The 21515-nt window shown below is 50.3% G+C and overlaps 1 protein-coding gene across 1 annotated transcript in view; it reads left to right on the forward strand.

The window, feature by feature from the left end:
* Positions 1–972: 972 nt before the first annotated feature.
* The window catches only part of PAX2 (paired box 2), a 74803-nt gene continuing 54260 nt past the window's right edge, over positions 973–21515 (forward strand). Inside the window, 3 exon segments of the mRNA XM_033425798.2 lie at positions 973–1005; positions 1007–1197; positions 1948–2145. Coding sequence (XP_033281689.1) covers positions 973–1005; positions 1007–1197; positions 1948–2145 — 422 coding nt within the window.

Here is a 21515-nt window from a genome sequence, read left to right on the forward strand (position 1 = left end):
TTCCCGAGTGGCTGCGGAGGTCTAAAAGGTCAGATGGACACGAGCTGGCTCGGGCTGGCTGCACAGGGTGCCCCGTGCGCCTTCAGCCCGCCTGGGCTACCTGTACCGTGCGTCCTGAGCGAGGCCGTGGGCCGCAAGCCTAGTGCAGCGCGGCAGGCGGACGAACCGAAGCAGTCTGTGTTCTGTGGCTGCTACCCCCGCACCTTGCCGCTTTCCACTGCCTCCCCGTCTCCGAGCGCAGCAGATTCTGGGCCCCTGCCTCTTCAGCCTTCCCTCCTCCACTTGGCTTTCTTTGAACTTTAAACACTACAGAGGCGAAGGGTAAATATGGCTCCCCAAATATCTAAAGATAGAAAACATAAAGGAAAGAAAAGCTTCCCATCAGAAAACAAAACAAAACAAAAACACAGGGAAAGAGGCAGGAAAACTCTAACTCCAATTAAAAATAAATACAAGGAAAGAGGTAGGGAGCAAAAGGGGGGATGTCAGGGACGTAGGCCCCCTCTGTGCTTGGAGTCCTTATGTACAGAGTCAACCGGACCCAAACACCCCAGAATCATCCGCCTCCAAGCAGGCTCCTACAACTCCCTCTTGCCTGCGGCTCAGGCGGGATTCCGCACCGCTCCGGTTCCGTCCTCCGCCCGGCCCTTCCTGTCCTCTCTTCCCTACATTCTTTCCTGCTGGCATTAATTCCCACTGTGCTGTTTTTCTCTCCCTCTTCCCTTTTTTTCCCTCTCTCCCTGCTTCCCCATTCCTTCCCTCACTTTCTCCCTGGCGTAGCACCGGTCTTAGAGCCGTTCTTTCCCAGCCCTCCGCCCAGCATCTGCGCTTCCGCGTTTCTGCAGCTCCGCAGATTCCAGTCCCTAATCCTCTGCATTGTGGTCGGCGGCCTTCGTTCTCCCGCGAGTCCGGGAACATGCCCTTCCGCCCTGCCTGCTCCCTTTGCACGTCCTGGGTCGTGGACCCTGACTAATGCCCGGTCCCTGCTGTGTGTGGGGTGTTGTTTTTTTTTTCTTGTCTCTCCCCAGCAGGGCACGGGGGTGTGAACCAGCTTGGGGGGGTGTTTGTGAATGGCAGGCCCCTGCCCGACGTGGTGAGGCAGCGCATCGTGGAGCTGGCCCACCAGGGTGTGCGGCCCTGCGACATCTCCCGGCAGCTGCGGGTCAGCCACGGCTGTGTCAGCAAAATCCTGGGCAGGTGAGGGCCTCGGAGCTGCCCCTGGTAGCTGCCCTGTCTCCTTCCCTGTTTGGATAGCCCTGGGTCTCCAGCTGAGGGCTTGGCTAAGTCGAGGTCGCCAGTGGGAGAGGGAGGTTCCTGACTGGGGCTATCTGGAGAGCCGCTCCTTTTGGAGAGGGCACTCAGGTGGTGACTGTGGCCCCAGAAGCGAGGTTGGAGCAGGGCCATCCGGCACCTGCCCCGCTCCAGGGTCCTCACTGGGAGATAGCCTGATTCCAGTCTTCAGAAGCGGAAGGACAGCCCTTCCCTTTGGAAGGGAGGGTTGGAGGAATAGGGTGGAAGGTAAAAATGGGTCCCTGAGAAGAGAAAAATCAGCTTGGGGAGGTAGAAGGTTGGTCCTGGTTCCCATAGGGTCCCTGTGCTCTGTGGGAAAGGTCTGGAGGCCTCCAAGTACTGTCCCCCCCCCCCCCAGCTCTTCCCAAATGAGGGGCCGGGCTTCCACTCCCAGGGGCATTGATTCCAGCTGCTGTGCGTGCAGCCTTTGGTATGGCCACCTCCAGGGAGGGAGCGCCCCTGGTGTCCCTCCCCTCATCCTCCACTGCGTCCCTGCCCTAGCCAAGTGGACTCTGGAAGCCGGTTCAGACACTCTGGGCCTTTTCCCTCCATGCCACTGCCTCAGGCAGGAGAGTGGCTCAGCGGCTCCGGCGCCTGCAGCGCCCTGTCCCTGCCACCACCCGCTTCTCGCTGACCCCGCCGGTCTTCCCGGCGCAGGTACTACGAGACCGGCAGCATCAAGCCCGGAGTGATCGGCGGCTCCAAGCCCAAAGTGGCAACACCCAAAGTTGTGGACAAGATTGCTGAATACAAGCGACAGAACCCGACTATGTTCGCCTGGGAGATCCGGGACCGGCTCCTGGCGGAGGGCATCTGTGACAATGACACAGTGCCCAGCGTCTCTTCCATCAACAGGTGAGCAAGCCATGCCAGGCTGCAGGGTGGGGCTCCAGCTCCTAGCTCCTGCCCACCAGGGCTTCCCTTAGCACCGGTCTCCGTTCTTTCTTCGGCCTCTGCCTGCCCTTGCTCCTGCTCCCAGCTCCCAGGTCCTTTGGGCAGGGAGAGGGGACCTGGGAGGCAGAGAGATAGACAGACAGACAAGGCTGTCTCCAGCTCAGGGCTGGGTATTCCCTGCCAGGCTTCTCCCGCTGGCGTCCTGGAAATGAATCCAAGTGTTTGTGGTAATTAAGACTCCAAGATTACGCGCCTCGGTATCTAGAGACAATCACAGCCCACAGCCGAAGCCTTTAAAATGACCAGTGTCTATTCATTGCCTCCAAACAGACTTCCCTTTCTAAAGGCATGCTCCCTTCCGCAGGGGCAGCCGCCTGTCCTGGCTCCCCCGCCATCCCTGCTGACTCCCACAAAGCTGGCCTCCCGGGAGCCCAGGACTTGCTAGCCAGCTCCTCACAAATTTCCGGCCTGTTACCACCAGTATCCAGGCCTGCAGAGCAAATGCCAACCACCAGTCAGCCATTGGCAGGGAGTAGAGGAACTAGACCTGGAGTGGGATGCCAGGTCAGCAGGGAGAGCTCTGGACCCTGAGACTGAACCTTACGAGATGCCTCCAACCACCTAGAGTACCTACGTCCAGACCTAAGTCTGCACTGATGACAGGCTCAGGCACAGGGGGACAACTCAGGCTGGATTCAGCTCGACATATAGTAGCACAAGATAGTCAGTCTCCCAATCTCTGAGCCACTCCAGTGTGCTCTCTGGGACCCATGCACACTCCATGTATGTACCCCCCGCCCCCGGCCAGTGTACACATGTGGCAGGTACAGCACATAACAAGAGCACTTGGACATGGGAACCCAAGATGGCTTTCCCATCACAGAACTGTACAACCTGATGTCAGCAGAGACCCTGTGCAAATTCCAGACAGCCTTGGCCAGCTTTTCTACCCCCGCCCCGCGCATTGTAGGGCAACGCCCCAAATGAGAAGAAGGCTGAGGGTTTCATACCCTTGTTTTTCTTTACACTCTTCATAGGCTCATTATCAGGACAAGTAATAATTCAGCTGGTGCCTTTTTCTGAAACTGGCATCGCGTATCAAGGGTTTTTTTTTTTAATATTTTGCAAATGAAATGGAATTATCCCAAGTCATGCTGAAAACAGCAGGTAAAATTAGCTGGTAGAATGTACCTTGGCTAAAGAAGATTCCCTCTGCCACACTCGTGCTGTAACGTACTGCGAGGCGACCCCAGAAATTATCCCAGTGTGTGCCATCTGTATAAAATGGTTATTCAGTTATGAACAGGGTACCATAATACTGATCAGCTAATTATACACCCTCCGAAAATTCTCCAGCTCCCTGGGCCTGGCTCAGCTAGGTATTGAGAGCATAGTGGTTTGACATTCAGATACCTTCCAAAGGAGCTGGAGAAATTCTGCTGGTGGTTTGGGAGAGGAATGAGTCTTTTGCATTTAAAAGCCAGAGGAGGAAGCTGGGGAAGCTTTGGGGCTGGGGCAGGAGTGGCGGTGAGGGATGGGAAGGGGCCAAAGCATTGTCTCCTCTCAGCCTCTAGGCTGGCTACTGGTCTTGGGAGTGAGTTGGAACCGAGGTCTTGGGAGGAGAGCAGCCCTGCTGAGGAGCAGTGTTGCTGGGACTGGGTGCTGGTGTTCTGGAGAACATTTGGTAGAAATCTTGTTGTTGTGATAGGATTTGCAAGCCGGTGGAGGAACCCAAGATATGTTCGGTCAAAGGCAATGTGCTTCTCTTGATGTGTGGAGGATTGGAGCAGTCAAGGCAGGTGTGGTGGCAGCGCCCCTTGCCTAGCACTCTGTCTAGCACCCCTTCTCCCCCCCTCTCCCCAACATATACCCCTCACTGGCCGAGATGTTTTGGGAAGCTGGCTTATACAAAAGTCGGGGAATACTCTCATCCTGACAAGCCACGGAGAGCAGGGGACGTGTGACCCCAGGATCAAGCTCCAGAGGCCTTGGGTGCGCTCACCAGAGCTGAGAGAAAGTAGAAGCGTGAGCTGCTAGTGGGATGAGAGTGGGAGAAAGAACGGCTTCAGCTTGACAGCTCTGAGAGCAGAATTTGCTCAGCACGGAGCCCTATCACCTGAGGGGCACGGAGGCTACCTTTGGGTGTGGGAAAATAGCCATCTGTGGACAGGTGTTGCTGGAGATGGCAAGGGAGTGGGAGGAGAACGGGGAAGCCACCGGCAGCATGGGCAGCCAGCCCTGGGTCTGCAGCTAGGCTTCCTGGCTTGCTTTGTCAACAAGGCACAGTCAGGGTATTCTTGATTTTGCTTTGGGACAGAATCCTACCGTGACTCATACTTTGGAAAGAATTCTGGGGGCTTCCCAGTGTGCTGCCGAGTCAGGACTGGAGGGATGCATCTGGGCCCGTGCCCTTAGTGTCATCCCTCGAGGTGCTTTGCTCTGAAAGGGAGGGTTTATCTGAGATGCGTTGCTTCAACCCTAAAACCTGCTGAAAGCGGGATTTCTGCTGGCGCCGCTGATGCCAGGAACTTTGTGAAATCTCACTTGCTGTAAGGAAGAGCCTACAGATTTTCCTCTGTGTAGAAAGTGTGACGCGTTGGGGACCGGGTGGTTCTTGAGTTTAGCGCTTTACTGTTGGTGAGGTGCCCACTTGTGTTGGGTACTTTATAACCCTCATGGTAAGAATGTGCCCGTGCCGGCCGTTGGCAAGAAAGGAAATCCACACATGCTTATCCACCTGAGCCAAATCATGAGGGTTTTCATCTTCTCCTCCCCAAACAGATGCTGTTGCCACACTTGAAATATACTGTTATGGTTATAAACTAAATTGCTTTTCATGCTTTAAAAATGGTTTGGGCTTTTTCTGATCCTGTCGCGATAAAGGCTTGGACATCCAGCCCGCATTCTCCATTGGCAAATCCTCATAGAAATACCTCTCTGAGCCAATGGAGTAGGTCAGAGAGGCCTCCCAACCTCACCCTCACCCCAGAGACCACCGTCAAAAATCCGGAGGGTTGACTAGATTGCTTAGCGTGCGGAATTTATTTGAATGACTCTCAATATTGGGTTACTGATCGCTGAGCCTGGAGTTGCCAGCTCTCCAGCTTGTACACCACTGCTGTAGAGGGCGGGTGTTTATAAACAGGTGACTTGAGATTGAAACCTGGTGTGGGAAGTGGCCCGGAGGGGGGAGGAGATGGAGGGAGATCCAAGCTGCTGAAAGGGAAACAGCCACCTAGTTACATTGCTGAGCAATTGGCTGGGCAGGAAGGATTTTCCTGATTATATGCCAGAGTCTTCAGGTTTGTCTGTTGCTCTGGGCAGGGAATATAGCTCCTTTGAAGGCACAGGCGCAAACTCCAGATACAGTCTAGGGTTACTGAAGATCCCCTGAGGGCACTGTCTTGGACTGAGCTGGCAAGGAGGCCCTGGCTCTCTTAACTTTTTCAGCCTGCCCTATACTCTTTGGGATCAAGGCACTCTCAGCTCCTTCATCCTTGGAGTGGACCCTCCCAGAGTCAATTTCCCCCCGATCACCTGCTACCCACACTCTCTCTTAGCCTGTTGGGCTCTAAGTGAGCATATTTACTCTCCTAGCAGTGGCAGCACTGGCTTCAAGAAGGCGCCAGCCCCAGGGCTGTTGAACAGCTCCGTCTCGTGTCATCTGCAGGTCTTCGTTGGAAATCTGGCACTGGGGTGACAGTGGCCTAGCTGTTCATTCAAAGGCCTTTCCAAGTAAGCTGGGAGCCACTCATCCCAGCCAAGGGAATGCTGAAGACATGTTCACGGTGGGGGTCTGTGTCCCTTTCTCAGACACAGGTTCTAGAACATTGCACATTTGACTCTTGGACCGGCCTTGGCACAAAGCTGGCCCAGAGAGGCAGCGCTGCCTGCCCATCTCCGTACCCTTGCAGTTGTTTGGTGGTCAGGGCTGTTGGTCTAGTGGCAAAGAGCCAAGGCAAGTTGGTAGGTTAAGAAGAAGACTTCTCCCCACAGAGGAAAGGGAGAAGTAAGGATAGAGAACTTGCTTTCTGTGGCCCTGGGCCTACTGGATCAGGCCGCCTATAGTGGACAGACATGCCAGTTTCTGTCTGAAAAGCCTTTCTCACCTGTCCTTCCCCAGAGAGCATCTCCTGCTGCTGAGGCTGCCCGTCGTTAGAATAATGTGTGAAATAGTCATGACTGCTGGCCTTCTTATTTCTTAAAATGAGCTGGAGTTGTCCCCCTGAAAAGCCATTTTTGCTCCCTTAGTTATTTTAGACTTCTTGGCCAGCAATTGTATCGGCCTGTTTCCCTGCGGCCAGGCTCCGAGTGGGCGGGCAGGCCACAAAATGGCTTTCAGGTGAGAGCAATGGCTGGTTGCCCTGAGTTCTTACCTCCACTGGCAACTCTAGGAAAGAGGAAGGCAGGAGGGGTTGTCCCTAACGAAAGCTCCAGGTGGGTTTTGGAGGGTGATGCAAAGAGGAAACAAGAGGGGAAAACCCTAAATAAATAAATAAAGTGTGACCAACGATTCTGAGAACTCAATAAAACAATCACATCAAATATGAAGAGGCATAAATCTTGTATCTGCACAGGTAACCTACTCAATTGCTTTTATTATCGCTCAGGCTGCCTCCATTTATTACCGTCCACAGTCTGGGCAAAGGAGGTGCGTGGAGGGTGGTCTCCAGTGCAATCCTACACCCCGAGAGGCAACAATCAGCCCATACAGCCAGGGATTTCGATGGGAGCTCGGGAAGGGCCCATTTGTCTGCATGAAAACCAATCAATAACTCTGTAACCAGAGCCCTTGTCACAGGGAAATGGACAACACAACAGTTCAATACAGGGGCCACGGGGGGAATTAACCAAGTGGAGATGGGGCCAGGCAGGAGCAGCCCCTAGAGAAGGGAAACGGGGTGCCTGGAGAAGAGAATATTGGGGAGGGGGGGAGATGGGGCAATGGCTTTGTGTGCATATTGGCACAAGGTGGGAATTATTGTGCAAAGTAGATCCGGGGGACCAGAGGCACCGTTGGAAGTTGGGGTGGTAGGGAGCAGTTGGGAAGTGGGCTTGTTCCAGTACCCATGGGATAGTGTGGTTGTATGTGTGATGGTGTGTGTTGTGGGCAAGAATATTATGCTTCCATAGAAAGAATTGCGATAGTAGTAACTGGTGCAGAAGGTGAATCAAACCCCACTACACCAGAGCCTGCACGCTGAAAAGGGGGCTCCCTCTGAGCCCACAAAGGAGCGCCTTAAACCAGGGGCTCCATTGTCTGCCCCCAGCTCCCTAGACCTTCAGCTCCAGCTACTCTGCAACTTTGCCTCTTAAAGTTCAGGTCCGTCCTTGGCCCTTCCTCGTTGCTGCCTGGAGTTGGAATTCTTATATTAAGAGGAAACTGTATGCTGGAAAGAATTCCTTTCTCACTTCCTGTTCTTTAAAAGAATTCAGTAAAGGGTGTGAACATGGCCTGCCACTTCTCTGAATCCCTGCTGTTTCATCTCAGCACCCCTACCCCCAGGTCAGATTCTCGGAGGGCAAGTTTCTTGCATTCAGAGTTCAGATTCATGCAGGGGAAGCTATGCCCAGTGCTGCTCACCCAGCCACGTGGGTGAGCCTAGAGAAGAGAGAAGGGGCCCTGATAAATCTGAGGCGTGGGCAGCGGTGTCTCACAACCATTGCCCTAATAACAACCATTGGTTGTGGTCTCACAACCAATGCTCTAATAACAAGTAAAATATTAAACGGGTGGAAAGTTAAATCGCTGTGGGTTTATCTGTCTACCACTAAACTACTGGGTTGAAATGTTTTTCTCCTGTTGAGCAAGTTATTTGTTTTGGTACTCTAAAGGTGCAGCTTGAATCGATTCATGATGGTTTGTGGGCACAGAGATTGATATCTTCAGGGTGTGTGGATTTGTGTGTGTTTGTGCCTACCTGCGTCTGCTCTTAGGTAAATGGGCTCTGAGGCCAAGAGGAGGAAAAAGAGGAAGACCTGCAGTCACAGACAAAGGCTGGAGACCTTGTCCTTGGGACCATCAGGTCAATCAGTGAGGCAGTCATTGGGCCCTTGGGCAGCAATAATAGGGCTGGGTTGGAGAGTTCTCATTTCATAATTTGGGAAAATTGGGGCCAAATTTTTCTTCAATTTTTATTTGCACTGTAACACTCCATAGTCTAGTTAGGCCCCAATTAGAGGGGCTTTGCTGCAGCGATGCTGCCTTTGTGATAGAGAGCTGTGTGATCCACTGTCCATCTTCAGTTCAACACTTGAGTCCCAGCCCCGTTGGCAGAACTAGTTAGGGACCAACTGCGTAAGCAGCCAAGAAGACGGCCTTCCTGCTGTACCCCCTTCCTGCAGAGTTCCGGTGCAGTGGCCCACCAAGGGACCTGCGGGTCCCCCAGCAGGAGGCATGTCAGCAGCACTGGGACACGGTCATTGTCAGAGCTCTCCCAACGACCAGGCCCCAGGCTCAGCCTCCAAATCCTTCCCCAGTAATCCAGGTGCCAGGGAAATAAGGAAGAAGCTGGGTGCAAGGAACACGTGGGAACTAGAGAAGGCTTGGACACCAGACCAAGTAGAGCATGATGGCAGAGGCAGAGGCCTGCGGTCTCCTGGGGAGGGCTGGGCATAGGGGAGCTGTTGAGGGTGTAGGAAACCAGAAGAGGATGACCTGGGACTGGAAAAGAAGAAGCAAGGCCCTATGTAGACCTGGGAACTCTCAGGTAGGAGGGGAAGTCATGTAGGAGGGAGACGGGAGAGGCCATGGAGCCAGGCTCGTCTTGTAGTTCATCCTCACCAACCACAAAAATAACTGGACTCTTTCTTTCAGTTTTTGAGAGATAATACAATAAGAAGATATTTTGTGTCTTTCATGCGAGAGAGAGAGAGGCAGAGTCGTTGGCATCCTGGAGAGGTTCGGGTTTGTTGTAGGCTGTAGGGGGAGGAAAGTAGTGCCCCAAAGTCCAGACTGGTGAGAATGTGTTAGTGGAGCTGCCGTGTGGCTGCAGGGGGTCGTGAGCACAGAGGCCTCCAGGACCCCGGCGGGGAAGGTTAGCAGGAGAACCTACGATGCTGAGACAGAGGTGGTGAGAACTGAACAAACAGGAGCTGGAGTGCACAGGCCCAGCCTAGAGGCACTGAGATTTCGTTTTTTAAAACTCTGTGCTGGGGCTTCCCTGGTGGCGCAGTGGTTGAGAGTCCGCCTGCCAATGCAGGGGACACAGGTTCGTGCCCCGGTCCGGGAAGATCCCACATGCCGTGAAGCAGCTGGGCCCGTGAGCCATGGCCGCTGAGCCTGCGCGTCCGGAGCCTGTGCTCCGCAACGGGAGAGACCACAGCAGTGAGAGGCCCGCGTACCGCAAAAAAAAACAAAACAAAAAAACTCTGTGCGGGTTAAATAAAACACATCTCCAGGCCTGATTCAGTTCATGGGCCAGTGGTCTGCAGCCCCGGGTCTGTGTAACTGCCCATAACTTATCTCTCTGCTTCAGACCAGAGCAGTAATCTCAGTGCAGGTACAGGGGATGTGACATTTCCGGAGCCCCTGAGTCCAGAAGCCCCCGAGGAAGGGAAGTGGGGGTGAGGTGTAACTCCCCACAGCTAGAGGAGGGGAGGGGGAGATGCACATGGAAAGGGAAGGACAAAAGTAAGGATGGGGAGGAAGCGTGAGGAAGGAGGTGATGAGGGGGAGAGGTGAAAAGCAGAGTCCTGGGAGCTGGGACGGGCTTGCCTGGGAACGGAGCATGTGAAAAGGTTGCAGGGAACCAGAGCTCTGGGCGGCTGGTACAGCAGGCTGGTGGGGCTGCCTCTCAGAAGGTTATTAAGGAGAAAAGGGGAGGCCAGCCAGGGAGGAGAAAGGTGGCAGAGCAAAGGAAGTGGCATGGGAGGTCAAGTCGCAAGACCTGGAGCCCACGGTCACCCGTACCACGCAGAGCACCGCAAAGCAGGCCGGCAGTGGATGTGGCGCTGCTGCAGTGCAGTCGCTCAAGCCTGGTGCCTGGCAGAAGGGAGAGTGGGAGAGAGGCCAAGAGGAAGGGAGGGAGGGCCCCGCTTCCTGGGTGTTCCAGGTTAGAGCCCCCTCCACCCAGGAGCCTCTGGCCACTTTGCTCCGGACTCCCTCCTCTGCCTGCCTTCAGCCTGCCATGCACTCCTCTGCAGTGAGCTCCCTCTGCAGCCATCCAGAAACAGAGGAAGCCAGAGGACGTGCCGGGTGGCTCCTGGCAGCTCCTGGCAGGAGGAAGAGAAAGGGCTGTGAGACAGGGCAGCAGGCTGCAAGAGGAATTGTACCCACGTTGTAGGCACAGTCGGGTCAGGAAATAGAAGGACTCAGAGGACTTGGAGAGGGCAGGAGGGCGAGAAGGGAGAGCAGCAGGGGCCCTGGAGCTTGAACAAATGGGCGTGAGCACTGGGGCGGCTGCCCCTGGTCCACATGCTCCCTTGTGGCCCCAGGGTATTTGCTGGGCTGCTGAAGGAAGCCAAAGGCAAGCAGGAGCCTCGTGGACAGCCTCTGGCCTGACAGGCCACAGAGATGGTCAGGGAGGAGGCCCTCATTCTGCCCTTTATCCTGTGACCTTTGGTTCTAATTCTAGAGGACAAGATGGTGCCCGCCCCTTATGTGTGGTACCGAGAGGGGTTGGTGCCTCTGTGTTGGGAGCCTCCGTGTGGCTCTGTTTGGGGAAGAGTGTGTGGGTTCATGGTATCTGGGTGAGCCTGGCATTCAGGCCCTAGGAAGCTGTCTAAATGGCCCTGGCATTACAGGGAGCTCTTAAAAGTCGTCTGTCTTGTCCAGCGAACAACGGCAAACTGGTAGCTGGCCATTCAGAGGGCTGAAGGCATCTTTTGGTCCCAGGATGAAAGCATCTGCCGTCACTGGGATGGCCCGCCTGTTTGAGGTGCTGGCACATGTTATCTGGAAAGCCTGGGGTTGAATGGATGGTCAGCGTCCCAGTGGGTGGATGAGTGGGGGTCCTGTCAGGTGCACAGAGGGTCCCAACTCGTTTAGTCTGGTGCAGGCACATGTGCACTTGCTCTGCGAGAGGCGAGGGTGTAGAGCTGTGTGCAATGCCGGGGTGGTGCATGTGTGTGACATGCTGCTAGGAAAACTGGCAGCAGCTGTTTGGCTTGTGTCTGCTGAGGTCCTCATAGGGAGTGTGCACTTAGGTAGGGACAAATGTCAGGCTATTTTCTCCTCTTATCATCTGCAGAATGCATACCTCCCCTCCTCTCTCCACATCCCTTATCCTTTCTTTTCTCTCTCTCCTCCTCATCATTACCCAGGTTAGCTGGTTTGGGTTAGGAGGCCAATTAAGGAAGAGTGAAGAGAATTTAAGATAAGGAAGGCCATCCTTCCTCTAGGGACCAAAAGAGGTATTGTGTTCCCCCCACTCCGCTCTGCTTCCCTGAGGAGCTGACACCAGGACAGGCGGCCTTCCCACGGGCTGGGACGGGGAGAGCCAGAGAAACGGAGGTGTCTCCAGACTTGAGGCGTGGGCTCCTTTCCCTGGTCCCCGCGGGCCTGGGAAGGAAAGTCTAAGAGAGCCCAGGATGAGGGAGAAAAAAGGGTAGAAAAGAGATGGCCAAAGACAGAAGGTGAGAAGCAAGAGCCAGCTGTGGTTGACACCATCCAGCCCCAGATAAAGCCTGGTTTTGGCCACAGAAATGGATCGGCTGTGTGTGTTGGGAAGGTGGGGGGAGGGGTGTCTTTTTTTTTTTTTCTTTAGGGAAGAGGCTCTGAAGTCTTTTAGCCAGTCTGCTGGGCTGACCACTCAGCTCTTTGCAGAGGGTACAGCCCTCCTAGAAATCGTGTTCGCCCTCACTCTCACACCCTCTGACCTCCCATCCCAGCACACATTTGTCTCTTCAAAGCCAAGTTAAAGGGAAGTGAGGGTGGGGGAAGAGGCCCCAGGAAGACAGCTTGGAGGGCAGTGCAGACTCCTCAGGAGATGACCTCCCAGGTTAGGTACAAAAAAAGTTGAGAGAAATTCATTTCATGGCAGTGGCTACTTTAAAAAGGCGATTCCAGCATACGAATGTGATAAATGTTAACTGAGCATTAATCGCATTAAAGAGGGCCCTATAAACTTTTCATTTCTAATTAAATTCGTCCAGTGATGCTGCCCAAGCGAGTACTCTGGGCCTTTGTTTATGTGGAAAATTAAAATGCAAATACAATGGGATTTATTTCCTGGAGTGGAGTGATGGACTGGCCCCCTGGCTACTGGTCTCCAGGCCTGTCAGGCCAGGTAACTGCTTCTTTGGAGGTTCTGTCCCCCTTGGGACACATTCTGGTGTGAAAGGAGAGGCCAGAGTTCAAGGTCAAACAGAGTTAGAAATAGAGGAGAAGGTGTGGAAAGAATTGAAAAAAGTAGAAAAAGACAACAGATGGCCCAGAAATAGAGAGAGAGGCATTGTCCTGGCTTCCTACCGTCCTCCTCCAACTCCCACCTCTAGGAGAAGGGACCCCAGACCTTGCTTGTGAGTAATGCCACCACAAGCCTCTCCTGCAGTTCAGGGAAGAAGGGTGGATGTGGGAGGGAGAGTTTGGAGAAGCAGCCCTGCCAGGCATATGTGGGCTTGCTCCTCAAAGAACCGAGTGGTCATCAGCACAGAGGACCCAGGGCCTGGATTTATCTCCAGCAGTTTGAGGGTCGGCTGCTGTCCGCATAATGGCTTCACTGGGATTTTCCTGCCAGTGCCAAGCAGCATTGACACAGGGCAGTGGAGCATAGATGCTCAAACTGAGGACGCTGTGCATGCACGCCCGCACGCACGCAGCCTTCTCGAACGTAGAGAGAGCCGATCGCTCATGAGAATAAACAAATGTCCCTTGCAGGGAGTCCTTTAGTGGCGTGATCCCTCTGATAAAAGTGGTAACTCTAAATGCTATTGAATGGAACGATCTAAAGTTCCTATTTACCAAAATGTAAATTAAGCTGAGTGGAGAGAAAACCTGGGCAAGAAAAATCATTTGGGTTTATCAGTAGAGGAACTGAAAGATCGCTGTGCTGCACTATGGCTAGGGAAGTTGTAAATAGCATTAAAAAGTAGAGAGGGAAAGAAAATGGAGGTAGGAGAGATGATAAAAGGCAGAGCACTAAATCACAAACAGGGGTACATGGACAAAGGCGCAAACCAGACTTATGCCAAGCCTTGCAAAATCTACGGCTTGGACTGACAGTGCGTAGACATACTATGCACACAGGCATGAGGCATCCGGAGAGTGGATAAGGCCATGTGGGTATGAAGGTGGATTGACCACAGTGTAAGCTGTCTGTGCCTGGTGCCGGGACTGATCCGTCAACTCCTCCACACTGCGATCTAATGGGGTAGGGTTCTGTAGACAGTCAAGGATACAGCCTTATGCGGTTTTTAAAGGTCTTTGAGCACATGAGTCTCTCGTGAGCTGGATCCACGTTCTAATGAATCTCCAAGGCAGCAACCCATTCCCAGAACGGAGTCTGCTTGACTGGTTTTGTCGAATAGCTGCTACCCCTGTCCTCTTTAGTCTGTTTTATTCTGGGTTATTCTTTTCCTCTTTAGTGTTCACTTAGGTCTCTTGGAAATGCATGAGCACTTGCTGACAAACAGGTTAATGACTGTGGCAGCTCCCAAACATCTGGATGAAAACCCAAACCTTCAGTCAATCATCTCTAGAGATTATCAGTATGATGCCAAATATCTGGGGATTTAGAGATGTCCACATTATTGATTGAATTTCTTAGTTTTTATCCAGGCACAAAACCAACTCCTGTTTTCATTTCATTGGTGTTTCATTTCATTGGGAGACACCCGTTTTCAGAGGGAAATATTCTAGGAAACAAAATGTTGTGGTTAGAAAGCACCTTTGATGTATTTGGGTCTCATTTCTGGTTTAAAGGGAGGCTGGGCTTGGCCTGAAAGTCAAGTGGAGAGCTGGTGGTTGGGAGCACTTAGTATCTGAGCAAGCATGGCTGATAGACTCTTTCCCCGGAAAGTTGGTTGGGAGGGCAAATCACTTTGTCCAAAGAAAGCTTAAGCTATCCGATAGGCCTGGCTTCATAAGGGAACCCACTTTGCTATCTTAAGGAAGTATCAGTGTTCTTAATAGATATGGTCTGTCCTTCATTTATTCTTTCATTCATCCATTCAGAAAACCTTTGCTGAGCACCTACTATGTGCCAGACATAAACCTGTGTGGCATAGAAAACATAAGAAAGTGGGCTCTGGGAAGTGATTGCCAGAGTTTGAATCTAGCTTCCTCCCTCACTGGCTATGTGGTTGTGGGTAAATCTCATATCTTCTCTGGACCTCAGTTTCCTTATTCTGATCTAATATGGGGATAATCATGTAGCTAGAGCTCTGTCATAGGTTCTCATGAAGGTTGAATGAGTTATTCCGCATAAACCTGGCAGATATCAAGTGCTCAATAAATGTTAGTTATTATTATGGCAGTAGTAATAATCAAGTTATGTGTCTGCCAGCGTAGGTGAGTTCTGGCTTGTGCATGCATAAACACTGAAATCTTTTAAATAAGAAAGCTCGAGGAGCCAAAAAGATACTCTGTGAACAGAACTGTGTATCATGAATGCCAGTGAGAATTATGGTCCACTGTGAGCCCAGCTGGATTTAGGAAGGGGGCCTGCTCTTTGTACTTCCAGAAAAAAAAAAAAGGAAACTTTATGACTCAGTTACATGACCATTGAACAGAATTAGATAATTACCCCCTTTGTCCACTGTTTTTGAGAGCCCAGCCTGTGTGTGTGTGCGTGTGTGTGCGTGTGCATGTGTGCATGTATACTTCTTATGACCGCACACTCCTTCTCTGGGATAAGGCTATGATTGCTTGAGGAGCTGAAGGTTGGCATTTTCTGGGCTTCATGGCATCTTCATGCGTTGTGGTGCTTTGCATTTTGCAGTTTTTTTAAAAGATAAAATGAAATGGTATTGGGAAAAAAATCCTTATTCGATGGGTTTGAAGTGTTCCTCTGATGCTTAAATGTCATAGAGGGGAGAGGACAGGGAGGTAAACAGAAAGAGGAGGGGAAAAGAGGAGAGAAAATGGAGATAGGGTAAAGGATGAAGAAAGAGGAGAGGAGGAAGTGAGCAAATATTTGGCAGATTCAAACCAAATCTGTCTACTGTGGCCCCGCATATCTGGATATTCCAGGGAAGCATGGGAGATTGATCGTCATTGCAGTTATTCCATTGCTAAAGGATAAAATATTTTTTAAAAAATTCAGGAGAAAAATTCACTTTTTCAGTGTAATGGCTCAAAGTAACTGGGCTCTGTGAATTCTCCTATTTAATCTGTGCCCATGAGCAAAGATGAAAATGGACGTTTCCTAAACTGACAGTATATTCTGGTTCACCATCTTTATGGGAAAGCTTGTGGAATAAGGCTGAGGCCCCAAGTTCTCCCTGCCCCTTGGGCCTAGTTATGTAACCAAGTCCAGCCCAATGGACTTCCACACCAAATGCCTTAACATTCACTCCTATTCCTTTCTTATCTCTTCCTTAGTTCTCAATTTAATGCCTATATTCTGTTACTCCTCATTGACACCTATTAGCTGATAAAGGTCCTGATTTTTAAAATTAGAAAGTAAATGTTTTTAATGAGTTAAATTTGAATCCTGACAGCTCAATCATCCTTAAATTTTTTTTATTTATTTTTTTTTTTTGCGGTACGCGGGCCTCTCACTGTTGTGGCCTCTCCCGTTGTGGAGCACAGGCTCCAGACACGCAGGCTCAGCGGCCATGGCTCACGGGCCCAGCCGCTCCGCGGCATGTGGGATCTTCCCGGACCGGGGCACGAACCCGTGTCCACCGCATCGGCAGGCGGACTCTCAACCACTGCGCCACCAGGGAAGCCCAATATATTTTTTTTATGATTGCAAATGTATTAGGGCCACCATCTTTCTTTCGCCTCTTCATTACCACAGTGCTGGGTATAGCCCTCTGTATGGAGATGGGTAGTGGTGGATTCTTATCAACCCCCAACCCCCCCTCACTGTCCACATGGACAGAAGCCCAAGGAGAAAACTACCCCCTGCCTTCATGCTACCTGACTGCAATTTTTACAGTTCTCTGCTTAAATCACACACATACACACACACAACTTGATTTATCTTAGATTTTATTCACATTAACACATGTGGTTATACACACACATAGGCCAATCTTATGGCCACTTTACTTAGTAAGTCCTTATGTTCATAACAATAATAGCTAACAAGTGCTTACTGCAGTAGGAACTGTTATAATCATGTTAAGTATATTAATTGATTTAAGCCTCATAAACAACCCCATAGGACTTTATAGGATTGTTTATAGATAAGGTAACTGGAGTACAGAGAAGTTGAATAACTCATTCAGGTCACAGGCTAAGTAGCACAACTAAGATTTGAACTCCTGCAGTACTGGCTCTAAAACCCATGTGCTTTTCCACTGCTCCATACTTCATATCAACTTTGGATCAAAGGAAGTGCAGGAATGTGTGATCTCTTGAGCAACTTTATATATTTTGAAGTCTCATGCCAGGGAGTACATGTATGTATACGTGTACTTACAAGCTCAGAACAGAGACACTGCACCTACTAGAAAGTCATGCCTAGTACGAGCTTCTGTACTCTTCCTGGTGCGTGTTTGTGGCCCTGTGAGTACAAGCCACAGCTGAGCCACATCATCTGGGGATGCTGGGAAGGAAGAAGATGCTGATGGCCAGAGCCACAGGGTAGAGTGAACTGGGGATTCTCAGAACTAGAGTTCATGTTATTCCCATTGGGATTGGGGAGCTTAGTCCCATCCATCCTCCCGTAGTCCCACCAGGGAGCTAGACTTTTGACAGGCATTGGGTTTGGCCCTGGGTCTTAACTCTCCAGATTAGGCAGATATGGGGAGGGTGGCACCAGAACCTGTGTCGCTGTGGTAAGGTCAGGTCTGTTCCATAGGGCAGGGGCAGCTTGCTTGCAAGAACAATAGAACTGTGCGAATGGTCGTCAAGAAGAGATTTGTCCTCCATCTCTAGAATCCTCCTTCTGGAAAGAAGCAGTGCAAACGACCAAGCCAGAGCAAGCTAAAAAAGCTAAAGGATGGGTCTTCTCACACACAGCCACATCAAGAAAGCAATTACCGAATCATACACCACCACCCAGATCCAACATCATTACTCAACCCACATCACCAAGGAGACACCCATTAACCTAATCTCTGAGACATACATTACGAAAAAGAAAGATGCTGATATGATCAACGAACACAATAATTCAAAGCAGAAACACAGACATTGCCACCAAACAATACTCAAATTCCTCCAACTCAGTGTTACACAAAGTGCAGTCACCTTGATACAATACCACAAAACATCAGGTAACAGACCTTAAGCCAGCTGCCGGAATGTGTCAGCAATACATGGTACCACACAACACAATTCAAGTGCTCCGTCCCACAGGCACACCCATGCCCAAAGGCTGAAATCATGTGGCCACCTGAGCGATAGTAAACACTGGTCAGGCATCCACAGAGATGGAGCCAGCAGTGCAACACCCAGCCCTCCTGCATACCCAGCAGAAAAGGATCACTGCCACAGCCTCCCCAAACCCAGCGCTCTCCTGGTCCCCAGCACAGTGCAGCCTGCCAGAAAGCAGCAGCGCCATCCCATCTCTCCAGCAGGCGGATGTGTCCAGACCATCACCTCCAATAAAGCCTCTGGGCTCTCGTTGCTAGTAAGAGAGTAAACTGTCCCCTGAGCCTGCTTCCTGAGACAGGACAAATCAGCCCTTTCCTGCTGGGGGTTTAGTAAGACTTCGCCATTACTGAAAATGACAGCGCTCCAGGGATGGAGGGCAAGCGGGGGGGTGGGGGTGGGTGGGTGGCCTGGGAGGGGGCTCACCAAGCTGGGTGCAGGAATTCCCCTTCCTCCACCAAGCACTGCCCTCTGTGGCCATTCCAGAGCTGAAGCCCTCTTGCTGGGTGTTCACTGAGTATCGATTCAGTCTGCAAACAATTTTAATATTTCTTCAGGGACTTTCCAGCAACAGCACAAGTCATTAATTCACCCTCCCAAATTGCTTATTCAATAGCAGGAACATGGCTCCTGAATAAAGTCCCAGAATTTATGTGACTCGCACGAGTCAGGAGGTCAAACAACTGTTATGGAGCGAAGTTAAAAATCCAAATAAAATATTGACACTTTTTGGGGGGGGGGAGTAAAGGTATTTAAAATAGGTTTTTGTTGCAATGCCCCCAGGATAAAGAATGGAAGGAGACTGAAGACAAGTTGGAGTTTATAAAATCAATGGAATTTATCGCACATCTACTTGGCATTTAACAATTCTCTCATTTCCACAGTCCCCCACCCCCACCCCATCCTGGCCATAGACAGAGAGATACACAGGTATACAAATGCACATTTATGTATGTCAATATTGGTGCACGGACCAGTATAGAAATGCAGTTGTGATGTGAGCGTCTGAAACACCTTGGGAAGGAAACAGTGATGAGTGTGGAGTCATGTATGACTGTGGCTTACAGATTTGAAAGGCATAACTGGGCAGAAATTCATGAGGGGACTTTTGACAAATATATCCAGTATTATAAATCTTGAATCAATGCATTAGAGCAGACATGAATATAAAGATACACTAGTCATAGAAATAGTTTCTAGAAACTGAGAAACACGTCTGTATTCAGTATTGCCACACAATCATGTACACGATTTGGAAAGTAGATAGATAGATAGATAGATATAGAGAATTTAGAAAATCTATCCCCCAAACCTACCAATGTATATAAAATACAGTGAAACCATAGTCACTTAACCTAAAATTGAGGTTAACACAGACATGATGCTTATCAAATACAGCTATGGCACGTGCACAGGAGAGGGCAGGCATGTTTAGAATCACAGCTACATGCAATCTCTGTTCATTGTCTACATGTACATTTGCACAGTTGTCCAGATCATGGATGTGAAAAGACTGAAAGAAAAAAATTGTTTATGCCCAAATAGGTAATAAACACAAAGAAATATTAATATAGAAATTTCCAGAAGAGGTAACATGGTTCAGCCTACAGACATTGGAGTCACAGACCCAAAGTCTGGCTCCAGTGCTATTAAGCACATGACCTTGGACAAGTTGCTTAGCCTCTCTGTTGTCTCCTTAGTAAAATAGAGAACACTCCTGTCTGATAGAGTTGTAGTTAGGATTTGGATGAGAAAATGCATTTGTTATAACACCTGTCATAGAATGAATATGAAATAAATGATAGTTATTACTTTTACTATTTTTACATGCAACTCTTCTATTCAGACCCAGTTTCTCATAGATTCTACCATCTGTTCTTGTTACGACTGACTTATTCTACCCAGTGGTTAGCAACATGGGTTCTGGAGTCAGCCTCTTAGGTTTAAATCCTAGTTCTGATACTTAACAGCTGTGTGACCTTAGGCAAGTTACTCAACTTCTCTGAGCCTCAGCTTCCACTTCTGTAGAACAGGGATAATAGTCTTCATAAGAAGTTGTGAAAAATAAATAATCCATGTAAAGTACTTTGCAGAGTGCCTTGGCACATAGTGAACATATATTAGTTCACTATGTCCCTTAAGATTGTTATTGTTATTATTAATAGTAATAACATTGATTTACTATTCAACAAATACTTTTTAAGTACCTATATTATGCCAGGCCCTGTTGCTAGGTGCAGGAAATACAATGGTGAGAAAAATAACCATGACATGTGCACTTGCAGAGGTCAGAGTCCAGGGGAGGACTCACTGTGAATTGAGTAAGCAAGAAAACAGGTTTCAGCTCTGTGCTGGACTGTAAGTGGAAGAGGGGAACAGAGAGAAATAGATTGGAAAACCAGGGCGGAGCCAGATTGGGAAAGATTCTGAAGGCCAGGCTGAGGAATTTTGAATTTATCCTGTAGGTAATAGGAAGCAATTGTAGGCTTTAGCCACATCGCATTCTTTCAGGAACAGACACAGAGAGACGGATGGATTGTTTTTGAATACTGGAGCAAGAAGGTGGGAGGTGGGAGGGGCCAGAGGCAGGGAGGCCAGGCAGCCTCTAGCAGGCCCCAGCCGGGCTGCTGCTGAGGACCCCTTCCCTCCAGGCTCCCTTCTGCTTGCAGAGGGAGATGTACCTGTGGAGGGAAGGGGAGAATGGACAGGGAGGACTTGTCCCAGCAATGAGTCTATAGCAGTACCACTTTCCCCATCATATTAGGCAGTCTTCTAGCCTCTGGACCATGGGGTGGACAGCTGGTAGACCCCAGCTCTAGCCCAGAAGCCCTGACAGATGAGGGCAGGGCTGGTGGCGAGAGGAGCTAGTCCGGTCACGCTCTGGGCTTGGCATGCACCGCAGACTGGTTTCCAAATGGTTAGTTAAACACATTGCCCCTTAATTTTTAAACCTATGCATATCTTGAATTTAAATCAATCCATATGCTTACCATTCATCATATAAACCATCGCTATTGCCCCCTTGGGCCAGCCCCATGGCCCATCTAGCCTGGTAAATTGTATCTGGCCTGGGCTCCCAGGGACACGTGGCAGAAGGATTATCATCCTCAGTGCCAGTCTTAGAAGGCTAAACTGATGCAGAAAGTATTCCTGCTATCTAAGGAACCCACTGGAAATCTGTCAGCCTGGAAGGTACCAAAAACTATCTTGAAATTATTTTTATTTGTGGCTTATAGTTTAGTTTCCACAGAGGAACTGAGAGCCTCTTGAATTTTGGTAACTGTGTCAGATAGAGTCAGGGTTAGCAGACGGGGCTTGTGGGTTGATAGAATATGAGGAAGGAACCTTCTGTAACTCACTAAGACATTCTCCCAACTCTCTCAAGGATGGTTTTCTTACCCCCTGGCTTAAGCTAGTTTTCTCAAATATTAGAGAGTTTAAGAGTAATCTGTAGAGTTTGCTTAACTACAGATTCCTGGGCCCCACTAAAAATTCTAATGCAGAAGGTCTGAAGGGGGCTCCAGGGCTTTGCATGTTAGCATGCACCCCAGGGGATTCTAATGCAAGTGGCTCAAGGACAGTAGTTTGAGGACACCTTTCTGTAAACTTTTAGGTAGGACTGTCATCTCTTAGAGCTCAGTTATGACCTCTGAGAAGCAACAAAAGAGACAGAAACTCTTGACATGTTTGGGGAGAACCCTGGTAACCTCAGAACCTGTGTATTCCAGTTATATCCTGCTACAGCAAGAATGGAAGGTCCTGCCCATAGCCTCCCCTCCTCGGCAGCCATCCTCACGCACAGAACCCTGCCTGCCATATGGTCAGCTGTCCAAACTGAACCCCATGAGTGGGCGTGGGCAAACAGCTCTAAACTCTGCACAAAACGTAGAGCCGGGGCCTAGGA

This window comes from Orcinus orca, chromosome 14, assembly GCF_937001465.1.
Source record: "Orcinus orca chromosome 14, mOrcOrc1.1, whole genome shotgun sequence".
NCBI classification, from domain to species: Eukaryota; Metazoa; Chordata; class Mammalia; order Artiodactyla; family Delphinidae; genus Orcinus; species Orcinus orca.